The sequence below is a fragment of the Xyrauchen texanus genome, chromosome 6 (genome assembly GCF_025860055.1).
Source record: "Xyrauchen texanus isolate HMW12.3.18 chromosome 6, RBS_HiC_50CHRs, whole genome shotgun sequence".
Taxonomy (NCBI): Eukaryota; Metazoa; Chordata; class Actinopteri; order Cypriniformes; family Catostomidae; genus Xyrauchen; species Xyrauchen texanus.
Genome location: NC_068281.1, coordinates 50,128,894 through 50,143,068, shown reverse-complemented (window position 1 = coordinate 50,143,068; position 14,175 = coordinate 50,128,894). Strand labels below are relative to the sequence as shown.

Genomic DNA, 14,175 nt, shown 5'->3' with positions numbered 1-14,175 from the left:
AGCTTTAAATGGTCTAGCTCCACAGTACTTAAGTGATCTTCTACCACGCTATATTCCATCAAGTTCATTACAATCGCAAAATTCTGGCCTGTTAATATTTTCTAGAATACCAAAACCAAAAACGGAGGTAGATCCTTTTCATATTTGGCTCCTAAACTATGGAATAGTCTCCCAAACACTGTTCGAGATGCAGACACACTCTCTCAGTTTAAGTCTATACTAAAGACTCATCTATTTAGCCAGGCATACACCTAATTTATCCTCCAACCCACAATTAGGCTGCTTTAGTTCTCCATTAATCCACATCTTATGGAGTTTTGTGTTCCTTGCCACAGTCACTTTCAGCTTGCTCACTGGGGTTATAAATAAAATTATTATTTAATTATTTATTTTTAAACACGATTAACAATCGTATTTTATCTAATTACACAATGATGATTCATCGACATTATAGACATTACAGTTTTATCGTCTGTTAATGCTGATCTTCTGTAAAGCTGCTTTGAAACGATGTGTGTTGTGAAAGGTGCTATACAAATAATAATGACTTGACTCATTGCTCATTTTAAGTCTGATTACGCCATCATTTATGACCTACATGTGGTGTAATCAGTTTGCAGCGACTGCGGACTTGAGGACCAAACCACTTTCATTTTCCAATATTTGGGTAGGGGGATTACACAGGAGACCGGTCAAATTGGGGAAATGTCTTTACAGATTGAAAACAAAGTCTTTCAAGATTTTATTCCTACAAATAGCATTTTTTTTTTTACACTGTGTGACTCTACCTGTTATGATGCAGACGAGGGCAGACAAGGAGTGGGATCTAAATGCGGGTTCTTTATTTTAAATCAAAGTGAAAATAACAAGCAGGAACAAAAGAAACATCCACGGGGGAAAACTGAAACTAAAACACGAACACATCGGAGGAACACGGAACTGGGAAAACACGGCAGGATGAACACAGCTGGAAGGGAAACGGAGTAAACATGGGAACATCAAAAACAGCGAAACAGTAAAGACGTGAGAAACATTCATCAACGTACAACGATCGACAAGGAGTGGAGAACAAACAGACACAGGATGATCACAAACGACAATCAGGTGAAAACAATGAGTGAATGCTGGCAGTGGTGAGGGCAGGGAACTATGGGAAATGTAGTGCATGACAGTGACGTGAAACGCGGGGCAGACAACAGGGAATCGTAACACTACCCTCCCTAGCAACCAGGCTAATTTGGTTGCTTAGGAGACCCGACTGGAGTCACTCAGCAAGCCCTAAGATTCAAACTCCAGGGGTGGTAGCCAGCATTTTTACCACTGAGATACCTGCTCTGGATCAGAAAGTCCAGGGCCACTTTTTAGTCCCCGTCCGCCCCATGGATATCGCCATTTCATTCACCTTTTGGAGACAGAGAAATGCACTCCAAAAAGTATGTTTAGGATGACTAATATAGACTAATATATTTTGACAATGAAAGCGCTATCTGAATGGTCAGGGAGACATTCTGTTACATTCCTGAAATTAGCTCACTTGGCAAATTGTATACGTGAAATACTTAAATAATATAAGACAATTATATTAATTCATTAATATAATTATTAAGACAGTATTTATTGAAAGACATTATGTTATATACTGTCTATCCTATGAGTGTTATGGTTTCTGTGCTGATCAATTAAATTAAGACCAAAATGGAAGAAATTGGATTGGAGGACTGGATGGACTATAATAGTGCCGTACAGTACAAATCAAGGTAATCAAATGGCAACGCCCTCATTACGCCCTCTTCATATTGCCTACTATAGCCTCTCCTTTGACATGGATACAGTCAGTAGAATCGCACACATGTACCAAATGAGCAACATGTTTTTTATTTTAATTTTGTTAAAACAACTGTACAGAACTGCAACCCTATCATGGAGCTGTTACTGGTTTATTAATTGCTCTTCACAAACCATGCAGCAAAAGTACCTTATATCGTATATAAACTGTATATTGTGTGTCTTGTTTTGTTTTAGCACAGCAGTTGATTGACAGGTGAGGGGTGGTGCTTCAGTGTTGTCCGGGATGCATACGGGACGGATTAGTGTTTACACCTCGAATGCGATGTGGTTACATCATTTGCACATTATTGCCAGTACAGCATACCGGCATACAGCATACAGAACCACTTTGCGCACTGATTGGAGCTAAACTCTGCAGGAAGGTAGCCCAACAGGAACAGGGTTAGATACCCAGTGATTTATGGTCACCTCCCATTCCCATGTTATCAACATCTCTTCAATATAAATATGTGCAAGACAGTGATTTAATATTACACCTCTACAGTACATAAGGTGGTCATGCAATTTTACAAATATTGATATCTTTAAATCCATAAAAGCAGTACACCATTGTGGCTACATATACATTAATCCCAATACATTTTTGTTTTTGAAATGATCTCAATCCACACTGGCATTTTCAAGCGTTTTCCAAAAGTTGCTCATCCACACTGAAACATATGAAAACACTTAAAGCCCCTTACTGTGCATGCAAAAATATTGCCGCTGCTTTCACAATCTGAAACGCATTTGTCCTGGTGTTCTGTTGCCAGACACCAATTCCGAGTAAACTTCCCATCGCTTTTGAAGGAATGCAATGGGTATGTTGTACAAAGTAACATTTATCTTTAACAACACTATCAAAGTGAAAATCAGGCTAAACAACAACGCTACAACACATGCCGCCATCTTGATTGCTTTGGTTGAATGGATCACATGACTGCGTCACATGACAACAAATACGTCATCATTTTCAGATATCTCCGTTTCCCAGTCCACACTACAACGTGAAGTGTGGACGGAAGGCCAAAACTTAGAGAAAAAGATGCGTTTTCAAATGAAAACGTATCAGTGTGGACGTGGCCCAAAACTTGGCAGCCTCCCCACATGCATCAACACATAAATAACATCAGGTCAGGTTTGGTTTGCAATGAAATGGGCTCAACAGACGGGTTTGTAACCCAGATGCATCAGTTTATTGAAAACAGCAATCCAAAGATCTGACCAGAAAACTGGTGACTGTGAGCAATAGTTTTGATGTTGAGAATTCTCCAAATTGCAGTAGTATTTTGGAAAACTTTTTATATATCAGATAAACAGTAGATTGAGAACAATGGACCTTGCCAAGTATTTTACAGTTTGGGTACCCTGATGACACTATTTACATGAGAGTGTTGGACCTGAAGATGAACTTTGCTCACTGTGATACCGACAATGCTTTCTTTTATGAGTCAGTAAATAACTTGATTGGCTGAAACTCTTTCCACATGAAGCACAGTGGTATGGCTTTTCTCCAGTGTGCACTCTTAAATGTGCTTTCAGGTGTCCTGAATGGCTGAAACTCTTCCCACATGTCAGGCAGGGGTACGGTTTCTCTCCAGTGTGCACTCTTACAACATGTGCTTTCAGGGATCCTGGGAGTTTGAAACTCTTTCCACAATGTGAACACTTGTAAGGTGATATTCCAGTGTGGATGTTTTGATGTTGTTCCAAATAACTGGATCTGGTAAAGGCTTTCCCACACTCAAAGCACACGTGAGCTTTCACACCGGCATGTATTTTATGATGGTCTTTTAAATTGTGGAGCCATAGAAAACATTTGCCACAAAAAGAGCACACATAGGGCCTCTCATTTGCATGAGTTCTCAGATGTCTTTTTAAGAGTGATGCAAAAATAAAGGTTTGACCGCACTGTTCACAGTTAAATGGCTTTTCTTCTGAATGATAAAGGAGGTGCTTTTTGAGATGTGCTGCCCCAGTGAAACTCTTGCCACACTGAGAACAGGTGTGTATTTCTTCAACCAAATGAATTTTCATATGACTTAATAGGTTTCCATGATTTGTGAATCTCTTGCCACACTGAAGGCACGTGTAAGGCCTCTCTCCAGAGTGAGTTCGCATGTGAATCTTCAGGTTTCCTTTCTGTGCAAAACTCTTTCCACACTGATCACATGTGTAAGGCTTATCTGCAGTGTGAATTCTTATGTGATCCTTAAGGTGTCCTTTTTGTATGAAACCCTTTCCACACAGATCGCATGAGAAAGGCTTCTCTCCAGTATGTGTTCTGATGTGATCCTTAAGGTGTCCTTTATATGTGAAACTCTTTCCACATTGAAGGCATGTGAAAGGCCTCTCTCCAGTGTGAACTCTCATGTGAGTCTTCAGGTGTCCTCTACATGTGAAACTCTTCCCACACTGAGAGCATGTGTAAGGCTTCTCTCCAGTGTGAATTCTTACATGATCATTGAAGTTTCCTTTATGTGTGAAATTCTTGCCACACTGAGGGCAGGTGAAAGAATTTTTGGTTCCCATTTTTGTCATTTTTTCAGAAGCATTCTTGTCAGTCTGTGAGCAACTAAAATATTTTTCTCCAGTAGTGATATTATAAGGTTTTTGATACTGATGTTCATCCTCCACATCATTCAGTTCTTGACGTTCCTCCTTCACTTCCATCAGGTCTAAAATGAACATATTAAATTGTCCAAATTAAATTCATCAGAGACAAATATAAAATGCAGAGCAATAAAAGTGACCCAAATTAAACATGTCATCATATCTGGAAGATAGACTATTTTGTAGGCCTGTCACGATAATTATGTTATCGACTTATCTTACGATATATGAACATGACTTCAATATTGCCCATTGTGTTTACATGAGTGTTTCTTTACATAATAATTCATGTCACCAGCATTTTAGCCAGTCGCGCTGCTTCGGTTCTCTCGTCGGCTCTTTTTTCGTCGAAGGCGGGGCTCAGGCAGCTCCACACACACAGCGACAGGTGAAGATTATGTGTTGGGGCTTGACATTAACGCTTGTCCGGGACAAGTGGAATTTTGAACGGGCAAGTTAAAGAGAATTTTACTTGCCCGACTTGACAAGTAGCACGATTAAAATCTGCGTTCACACTGACAGCTACTTTATCGCTGCATGTCTCCAGTGGCTGGTGTTTAGGTCGCTAGTGGTGTGTATGGCACTGTTTCTTTACAATTAATATTATTATAAAAATATTAAGATCACGTGAGCTCTATCATCTTCTCTCGAATTGGCTGTAGCTCCTGAAAGTCATCATTTGCATAAAGTTAAACATTTCTCAACTTTGTTGACTGGACACGCCCACATCCAGTCGCCAATGGTTGCCGTCGCTCGTGTTGCCGGAAGTCACCAGCTCTCATTGAAACTGCATGAGTTGAGGTCGTTTTGTTGCTGCGTGTCACTGGCAGTGTGAACGCAGCTTCACTCGTAATGCTGCGTTCAGCAGCTTGTGAGCGCGAGCAGTGGGGAAGCACGTAACTACTGAACTTTAGATTTGATAAACCTGTTAATTGGACATGCGAATGGTGTTGTGCACCCGTTACATCTCTCATCTTTCTAGAGGTCAAAATCCTCTGTATCCGAGGTATTTTCTCTGCCATGTGAATCTGTCAATTTTATATAACTATATACATTATAATAATATTAATACTATAACATCAATAAATTACACACAATGAAACATTAGCTATCTTTAATATGCATATCTGTATATACATCATAAGTGATTTAGCAGCAAGGCTCTCTCAGGATTTTATCTGTTAACATTTTCAATGCATTTTGTCAATATTAAACAGCCATTTTTATTGCAACTGGTGAGAACTGACTTTATCTCTAAAAGAGATGATTTACCCAAAAAAATTTATTTGGTGAAAAGATTCCATTTGTTAACATTAGTTAACTACATCAGATATCATGATAAGTAACAATAAACACCACTTTTATATAATTTATTCATCTTGGTTAATGATAATTCCAACATACAGTATTTTAATACATTTTCATACATTAAAATAAAAAGTTGTATGTGTTAACATTAGTTCATGCATTATGAACTAGCAATGAACAATTGTCATTTTTTTAGTAACTAACATTAAGATTGATAAATGCTGTAGAACATTGTTCATTTTAGTTCATGATAGCTAATACATTATTTAATGTTAGTGAACTTTATTGTAAAGCTACCAAAAATTGTCATCATTACTTGCCTTCATGCTGTTCCAAACCGGTCTTTCTATCTTCTGTTGAGCTCAAAATGAGAATGTTAGTTTCAGTCTCAATCCACTTTTATTTTAAGTAAAAAGATGCAGTGACAGTGAATAGTGACTGTGATTTATATTCTGCCATAAATCTAATTCTGTGTTTCTCAGAAAAGAGAAATGCACACAGGCTTGAGGGCGAGTAATGATTTACCATCTTTCTGCACTGTGATCTTATCAGGTGTGAATGATCATAATGGAAGCTTTTTTTTTCTGGACAAGTGAATGACCAATTTACTTGTCTGAAGGACATGCACATGACAATGCTTAATGTGGAGCTGTCGTGTTACTCGAGGCTAATATGTGCTTTAATAGGTGTTTCTCCTGACGACTGCATAATTCCAGCCTGAAGGTTTGGAAGAATAAGTATAGATTCAGTTGGTTTCAAAGCCGCATTCCACAGCTCCGGTGTGGGAACAGTTTGGCTTTAAGCGGAATGAGAGGAGAGCCCATAAACGCGAACGAGCCGGAATATCGAATTTATTTAAAAACAGTGGCAATACAACTAACCAAAAAGCTCAGCTGAAACAAAACCATCCCATCCAGTTTTCTGAGCTGGAACAAAAAACGCAGTTGGAGATGGAGAGGGGCCTTCCCAATTTATTTATTTTTGACATTCCGATTCCAATGTCTGAATATTCTTAAGAATTAAAAGTTCATTGCTCTTTGAAAGGTTGTACTTGCATTATTATGCTATTATATTATCATTATATCAGTGGCATAATATGGTCTTAAAATGACAAAGATATAGTTTAGTGCAATTATTTCTGGGACAATATATCGTCCAACTAAAGTGCTTATCATGACAGGCCTATTGCATTCTCATACACTGGTCGGAAGCCATTCTATTAAAATATTTTTGTTTAATTATGTTATTTCATACATCTATTATTGTCCTTCGACAGCCACCAAATTTGATGAACTGCCAGAAGCTTTGTTACCTTAACGTCATTTCTAATCATCAATGGACACCAACCTCTTTGTTCCTCAGCATGTTCATTCGTTATTCTCCATGTTTCTGGATCACTAATGTCCACAATCTCCACTTTAATAAAATCCATATTTACAAATGTATATCACGTAGATTTCAACCGTTGCCCCTGAAGTTTTCCCTGCTCATTTGGATAGGCGGTTTAATCACGTTCAAGTCGACGATAATCGTAGCATTTTCAGAAACGAATCCCGACTCGTTTATTTCCGCAACCCCTCGTATATCGCAAACCCCTCCTCCTTTTCTTTGGCGCAAGAGGTTGTGGGCATAGTAGTCCAAAAAGCATACAAACGTTTGCAGATAACTAATAGACAAATTAATAGTAGAATAATTCATCCACATAGTGGCATAGCCTACATTTATACTGGATAATTATTAAATTATTGTTTGCAGGATGTTGTTTGTACTAGTGCAATGCACATATCATTCGTTGTAATGTACCTTGAGCGTTTCCGTACTGCAAAATGTTGAATCATTTATGATTAGACGAAACTCGTTGCAGTAGTTTGTTGCCCTGTACGTTTTCCTTTGCTTGGGCTCCATCTAGTGGCAATTTTAATATAGGCCGATTGATCCTGCAGTAAACACATTTCTTAAATGTCTCATTTGTTCATTTTGATTGAATGTACCTACATTTAAACAGTGATTGTGGATAGATTTAAATTGTGTTCCCTAAATGTATTGTTAATTAAAATTTTGGTTTTAATTTCAGAAACCACAAAAACACACACAATTGCATCTGTGTAGCACTACGGGCTACCAAAGACGTTTTGAATACACTGCAGGTGTCCTGAAAGAATATGCCACCTACCAGGATATACTACAAACGCTAAACTTCCCGACATGTGTCGTGTCCTGTTTGCGTTAGGACGAATTGATACTGATTTAGTAACTAATTAATCGCACTGTTTTCTGTGATTAATAGAGACTAATAATAGTAGGTGTGATTAGTCAGTATAAAAAAATAGGCTGATGATAAATTACCAATAATTTTGATTAACAATCTAATTGTCACTTTGTGAGCTTACTGTATACGTGTATCAAAGATTAACACCAGTAAAAATGTGTCTAACTAACTCTATCCACAAACGTGTACATATTTAAAGAATTAAAATAACTGATGACTAACCAATTGCTTGCAAGTTATTTTAAGTTATTAAGTTAAATTATCATGTACTCTAAACTGAAATCCTTTTTGAAGAGGGAACCTAAATGAATAGAGTAAACTCAATAAAATTAGACATGTAACTCAAATTATTTTAGTTAGGTGATAGCTAGTGATAGTTAGTGAATGTTAGCATGCTAAATAAGAACTAGAGAAAGGGCATCATATCGGGCATCATACCCTTTCTGCCAGTCTACTTTTCCTGTTTTTTTTCACATAAACCCCATGCCTTCCCCAAAGGAAGTATTTTGGTTAGAAAATATTAATTATCAATCTCTCATCCCTTCACAAAAGTGTTGTTCCTAGCATTAATAGCCTCATTCCTGAAGATATGTTTTCTCATATTCTTTGGTCGATCATGTCATTCAATTCATTAAAACCCGTGGCTTCAACTCAAAAAGGTCAGTCTTTTATAATAACTCTTTGAAAATATAGCTTTTCAGCATTTAAGACACAGACAGCTTGGTATGACTCTCTCTCTCTTCCAGTCTCTGGTATGGTTCCTCCTTATTTCGCTCTCCCCATTGCTCACTGCAATCAGAAACAGGTGTTAGACATATTGTGCTCAGTTGTGTGCACCCTACCACTTTCTCTCTCTCTCTGAACGAAATACAAACGTTTACCTCTTACATTACCACTTTTACACAAATTGCTGCTCCATCTTAGACTTGAGGTTTTCGGTTCTGACACAGACACTCTACTGGAGTCAGTTTTTCTTGTGGCTTTCTATGGTTTTGTAAGATGTGGGGAGTTCAGTTTCGAATCACTCTCTTTTAGTCCAGCCCATGATCTCAACATGTCTGAAATTATCTTAGACCACCACCAATTACTCTCTTGTTAAAGTACTCTAAATCTGATCAATTCAATAAAGGAACCCCCAGATTTTGCCCTCTGTCTTCCGCTATTTGAAATCACGACAATCTGCTTCACCTGATGACCCACTGTTCCTAATGGCCGACGGCATACCCATGAAGAGTTCCTGGTTTGCCTCCAAACTGAAGCAGCTCTGCAGTCTCTGTGGCCTCAGTCCCCAATTCTACACTCCACACTCCTTCAGAATTGGAGCAGCCAACAAAGGAAATGGGACGTTGGTCATCAGCAGGTTTTGAACATTATATTAGACACAATTCTAAAGACATCATCGAAGCTCAAAAGTTGATGAGTTCTTAACATGTGTAGTACCATTTAATAAATATCTAAATTGCTCAGGTGGTTGCTGGGTTGAATCATGGTGATATTATTCACTTTTGTCAGCCGTTCCAGATTCTACCATCTAATACACTAAGATTTGCACATTTCATTTTCAGTGATCGACATTAATCATGCAGAATTATCTCAACATCGTATTCAGTTATTTCCTCGACAATAGTCTTAAAATGTACTTATCTATCAGCTCGATTCAACACTTTCCAATCTGCTCATCGGCTTGCAAAGTACCTAGATGTGCTTTTTTTCTGATTAAGCCTTAGCTAAGCACAGCAAGGCTCACAAGTATGTCTAGTTCACTAATTACATAAACAGGCTTTTGCCAAGTACACTTCGCTGTCTAGTCACTTGTTAAGTAATCCTCTGGGTCATCCCAGTCCAAGCACATTTTCTAGTCAGGACACTAGCTTCTAGCATTCGGCCAGCAGGCTGAAATACACATATTAAGCCATCAGCGTAAGCCATTCGACCAAGCTGGCCCAGGCACACATAGTTAGTATTAATTAACATGGCTCTCCGCAGCTGCAGCTGCAGCAGTACAAAAGTTTGGAGGGTCATTGTTGGGGGGAGGGGTTTATGCTTGTTTGCATTCGACCGCTTTGTTGAAGTGGTTCATCTCTAAGTCTCACTTGCTTGTAGCAGCAGTAGCATAGGCTCCATGCTAGTACAGTATGTCTGAATATGTCTAAAAGTAGCAAGACCTCGTACTTTTTCTGCAGCAACGTAACAGATGTAGTCAATGGCGATTTTAGGGGGTGGCCTGTGGTGGCCAGGGCCACCCCTGAAATCTCATTGGCCACCCTGTGGCCACCCCAAAACTGATTGGTAGTTCAACATGTTCATCAACACAAGAACAAAGAACCAAGAGAAACACCTGTCAATCAAAGATGACATCAGCCACACTGACCCAGGGTCAGTTTTATATTTCTGACCATTATAGTAGTGGTGGGACTGAAGCTGTGTGAGCTGATCTCTAATCAGTGGGGAGGGGCAGACCGCGGGTGGCCAGGCAGGTACCGCAGGTCACGTGCAGCGGGCGCCAGGTCTGGAGTATAACGGTCGGTCAGAAGCACGAAGCTGACACAAGCTAGCATCTACCTCCAACTTCCAAGGATTTGAATTTTGACGACGTCGATTTTGTTAATTGAGAGGTACGTTCATCTAATTTAACGTTTAATTCATCACAAATTTCCATCTGAATGTGAAAACATTTATGTAGCATGTTAACAGTAGGTTAAAGAGTAAGCTAGACCCTACACCACATTCAGCACGTTATCTTGATATTGTCATGAAATATGAAATGCCATGTTTCTGATTTAATGACGGAGGTGTTTAAAGCGTTTTACAGATATACTGTATATGTTCAATAGCTAAAGTTATATATATGCTAACCTGTGTGTGAAATGGAAGGGGGGGAAGGGGTGCTGTGACTATACTTTACATGAGTTATTTATTTATGAGCTCTTTATGTGTATTTTTGGTCAATCAAATCAATAAAATCTTCAAAGTTTTATACCTTATTTGACATTTTAAATATGCAGAGGCAGGGAAAATTGCACTTAAATGCCACAAAATGATTTGACTAACTATTTTATTTGGTAATATTCAAAGGAATTGAAGCTATCAGAACATGTGGGAAATTAACCTGTGTAGACACTGTAAATTGAGTTTGGTTTTTTACTGTATACAGAGCTCAATCTGCAATTTTGGGGTTTCCAGACAGACAAATTTCACACACGGATTGTACCCAATTTAACCATTTATCTGCTGGATACTGCAGTTATAGCAATAAATGAATTAATAAATGATTGAATGATTGATTGAATTGCATTTCCCCCAGGATAACAGCTATGAAGAGAAGCAAAGATATTAAAATCTTTTTCTTAAAAAAAAAAGAAAAGAGTCGCAGCAACCAGCCGCAGCTACTTCCAGCAGCAGTGGAAAAGCCCACTCACTGCCTGGATACAGCAGTGATCAGTCAGCTCCCCCTGCACAGCATGGTAAGTCATGTTTAGATATTCCCTGTGACTTCTGGATGAACATATATGAATTTGCCATGTGCTCTTACATTCAAGTTGTCACTCAGGTACAATTATATGATAAAATATCGCTGCAGCAGAAGATTAGTTAAAAATAGTTTTAATATAAATCATCACACACACACACACATATCATCCTAGCTCCACCGGCAATGCAGAGAGAGAGAGAGAGAGTGTGTACAAGGCAAAAGACATAGAGAAAAGCCTCCAACCTCATGTCTATTTGTATTCAGATGCTGCAGCTTCAACTTCAGTTGACTGGCCACATTCACAACAGAACATGTGTGTGTGTGTGATGATTTATATTAAAACTATTTTTAACTAATCTTCTGCTGCAGCGATATTTTATCATATAATTGTACCTGAGTGACAACTTGAATGTAAGAGCACATGGCAAATTCATATATGTTCATCCAGAAGTCACAGGGAATATCTAAACATGACTTACCATGCTGTGCAGGGGAGCTGACTGATCACTGCTGTATCCAGGCAGTGAGTGGGCTTTTCCACTGCTGCTGGAAGTAGCTGCGGCTGGTTGCTGCGACTCTTTTCTTTTTTTTAAGAAAAAGATTTTAATATCTTTGCTTCTCTTCATAGCTGTTATCCTGGGGAAATGCAATTCAATCAATCATTCAATCATTTATTAATTCATTTATTGCTATAACTGCAGTATCCAGCAGATAAATGGTTAAATTGGGTACAATCCGTGTGTGAAATTTGTCTGTCTGGAAACCCCAAAATTGCAGATTGAGCTCTGTATACAGTAAAAAACCAAACTCAATTTACAGTGTCTACACAGGTTAATTTCCCACATGTTCTGATAGCTTCAATTCCTTTGAATATTACCAAATAAAATAGTTAGTCAAATCATTTGCGGCATTTAAGTGCAATTTTCCCTGCCTCTGCATATTTAAAATGTCAAATAAGGTATAAAACTTTGAAGATTTTATTGATTTGATTGACCAAAAATACACATAAAGAGCTCATAAATAAATAACTCATGTAAAGTATAGTCACAGCACCCCCTCCCCCCCTTCCATTTCACACACAGGTTAGCATATATATAACTTTAGCTATTGAACATATACAGTATATCTGTAAAACGCTTTAAACACCTCCGTCATTAAATCAGAAACATGGCATTTCATATTTCATGACAATATCAAGATAACGTGCTGAATGTGGTGTAGGGTCTAGCTTACTCTTTAACCTACTGTTAACATGCTACATAAATGTTTTCACATTCAGATGGAAATTTGTGATGAATTAAACGTTAAATTAGATGAACGTACCTCTCAATTAACAAAATCGACGTCGTCAAAATTCAAATCCTTGGAAGTTGGAGGTAGATGCTAGCTTGTGTCAGCTTCGTGCTTCTGACCGACCGCTATACTCCAGACCTGGCGCTCGCTGCACGTGACCTGCGTGTACCTGCCTGGCCACCCGCGGTCTGCCCCTCCCCACTGATTAGAGATCAGCTCACACAGCTTCAGTCCCACCACTACTATAATGGTCAGAAATATAAAACTGACCCTGGGTCAGTGTGGCTGATGTCATCTTTGATTGACAGGTGTTTCTCTTGGTTCTTTGTTCTTGTGTTGATGAACATGTTGAACTACCAATCAGTTTTGGGGTGGCCACAGGGTGGCCAATGAGATTTCAGGGTGGCCCTGGCCACCACAGGCCACCCCTAAAATCGCCATTGACTACATCTGTTACGTTGCTGCAGAAAAAGTACGAGGTCTTGCTACTTTTAGACATATTCAGACATACTGTACTAGCATGGAGCCTATGCTACTGCTGCTACAAGCAAGTGAGACTTAGAGATGAACCACTTCAACAAAGCGGTCGAATGCAAACAAGCATAAACCCCTCCCCCAACAATGACCCTCCAAACTTTTGTACTGCTGCAGCTGCAGCTGCGGAGAGCCATGTTAATTAATACTAACTATGTGTGCCTGGGCCAGCTTGGTCGAATGGCTTACGCTGATGGCTTAATATGTGTATTTCAGCCTGCTGGCCGAATGCTAGAAGCTAGTGTCCTGACTAGAAAATGTGCTTGGACTGGGATGACCCAGAGGATTACTTAACAAGTGACTAGACAGCTGAAGTGTACTTGGCAAAAGCCTGTTTATGTAATTAGTGAACTAGACATACTTGTGAGCCTTGCTGTGCTTAGCTAAGGCTTAATCAGAAAAAAGCACATCTAGGTACTTTGCAAGCTCGATGAGCAGATTGGAAAGTGTTGAATCGAGCTGATAGATAAGTACATTTTAAGACTATTGTCGAGGAAATAACTGAATACGATGTTGAGATAATTCTGCATGATTAATGTCGATCACTGAAAATGAAATGTGCAAATCTTAGTGTATTAGATGGTAGAATCTGGAACGGCTGACAAAAGTGAATAATATCACCATGATTCAACCCAGCAACCACCTGAGCAATTTAGATATTTATTAAATGGTACTACACATGTTAAGAACTCATCAACTTTTGAGCTTCGATGATGTCTTTAGAATTGTGTCTAATATAATGTTCAAAACCTGCTGATGACCAACGTCCCATTTCCTTTGTTGGCTGCTCCAATTCTGAAGGAGTGTGGAGTGTAGAATTGGGGACTGAGGCCACAGAGACTGCAGAGCTGCTTCAGTT

At 38.9% G+C, this 14,175-nt stretch overlaps 1 protein-coding gene across 2 annotated transcripts; it reads right to left on the bottom strand.

Moving 5' to 3' along the window:
* Positions 1-96: 96 nt before the first annotated feature.
* LOC127644840 (gastrula zinc finger protein XlCGF57.1-like) lies at positions 97-7,497 on the bottom strand. Of its 2 annotated transcripts, none has more exons than XM_052128240.1 (2): positions 7,096-7,497; positions 97-4,505 (listed from the first exon to the last, which is right to left on the bottom strand). In XM_052128240.1, the coding sequence occupies exons 1-2, from the start codon at positions 7,178-7,180 to the stop codon at positions 3,205-3,207; spliced, it is 1,386 nt and encodes a 461-aa protein (XP_051984200.1). In that variant the 5' UTR covers positions 7,181-7,497; the 3' UTR covers positions 97-3,204. The 2 variants fall into 2 exon arrangements, with proteins under 2 accessions (XP_051984200.1, XP_051984201.1); XM_052128241.1 differs by having other exon boundaries at positions 7,061-7,192.
* Positions 7,498-14,175: the final 6,678 nt, after the last annotated feature.

Excerpts from the sequence above, each read along its gene's own strand:
- LOC127644840 (XM_052128240.1), bottom strand. The coding sequence starts at position 7,180 with ATGGATTTTATTAAAGTGGAGATTGTGGACATTAGTGATCCAGAAACA. Across the intron at positions 4,506-7,095 it reads ACATGCTGAGGAACAAAGAG|ACCTGATGGAAGTGAAGGAG; the intron begins GTTGGTGTCCAT and ends TGTTCATTTTAG.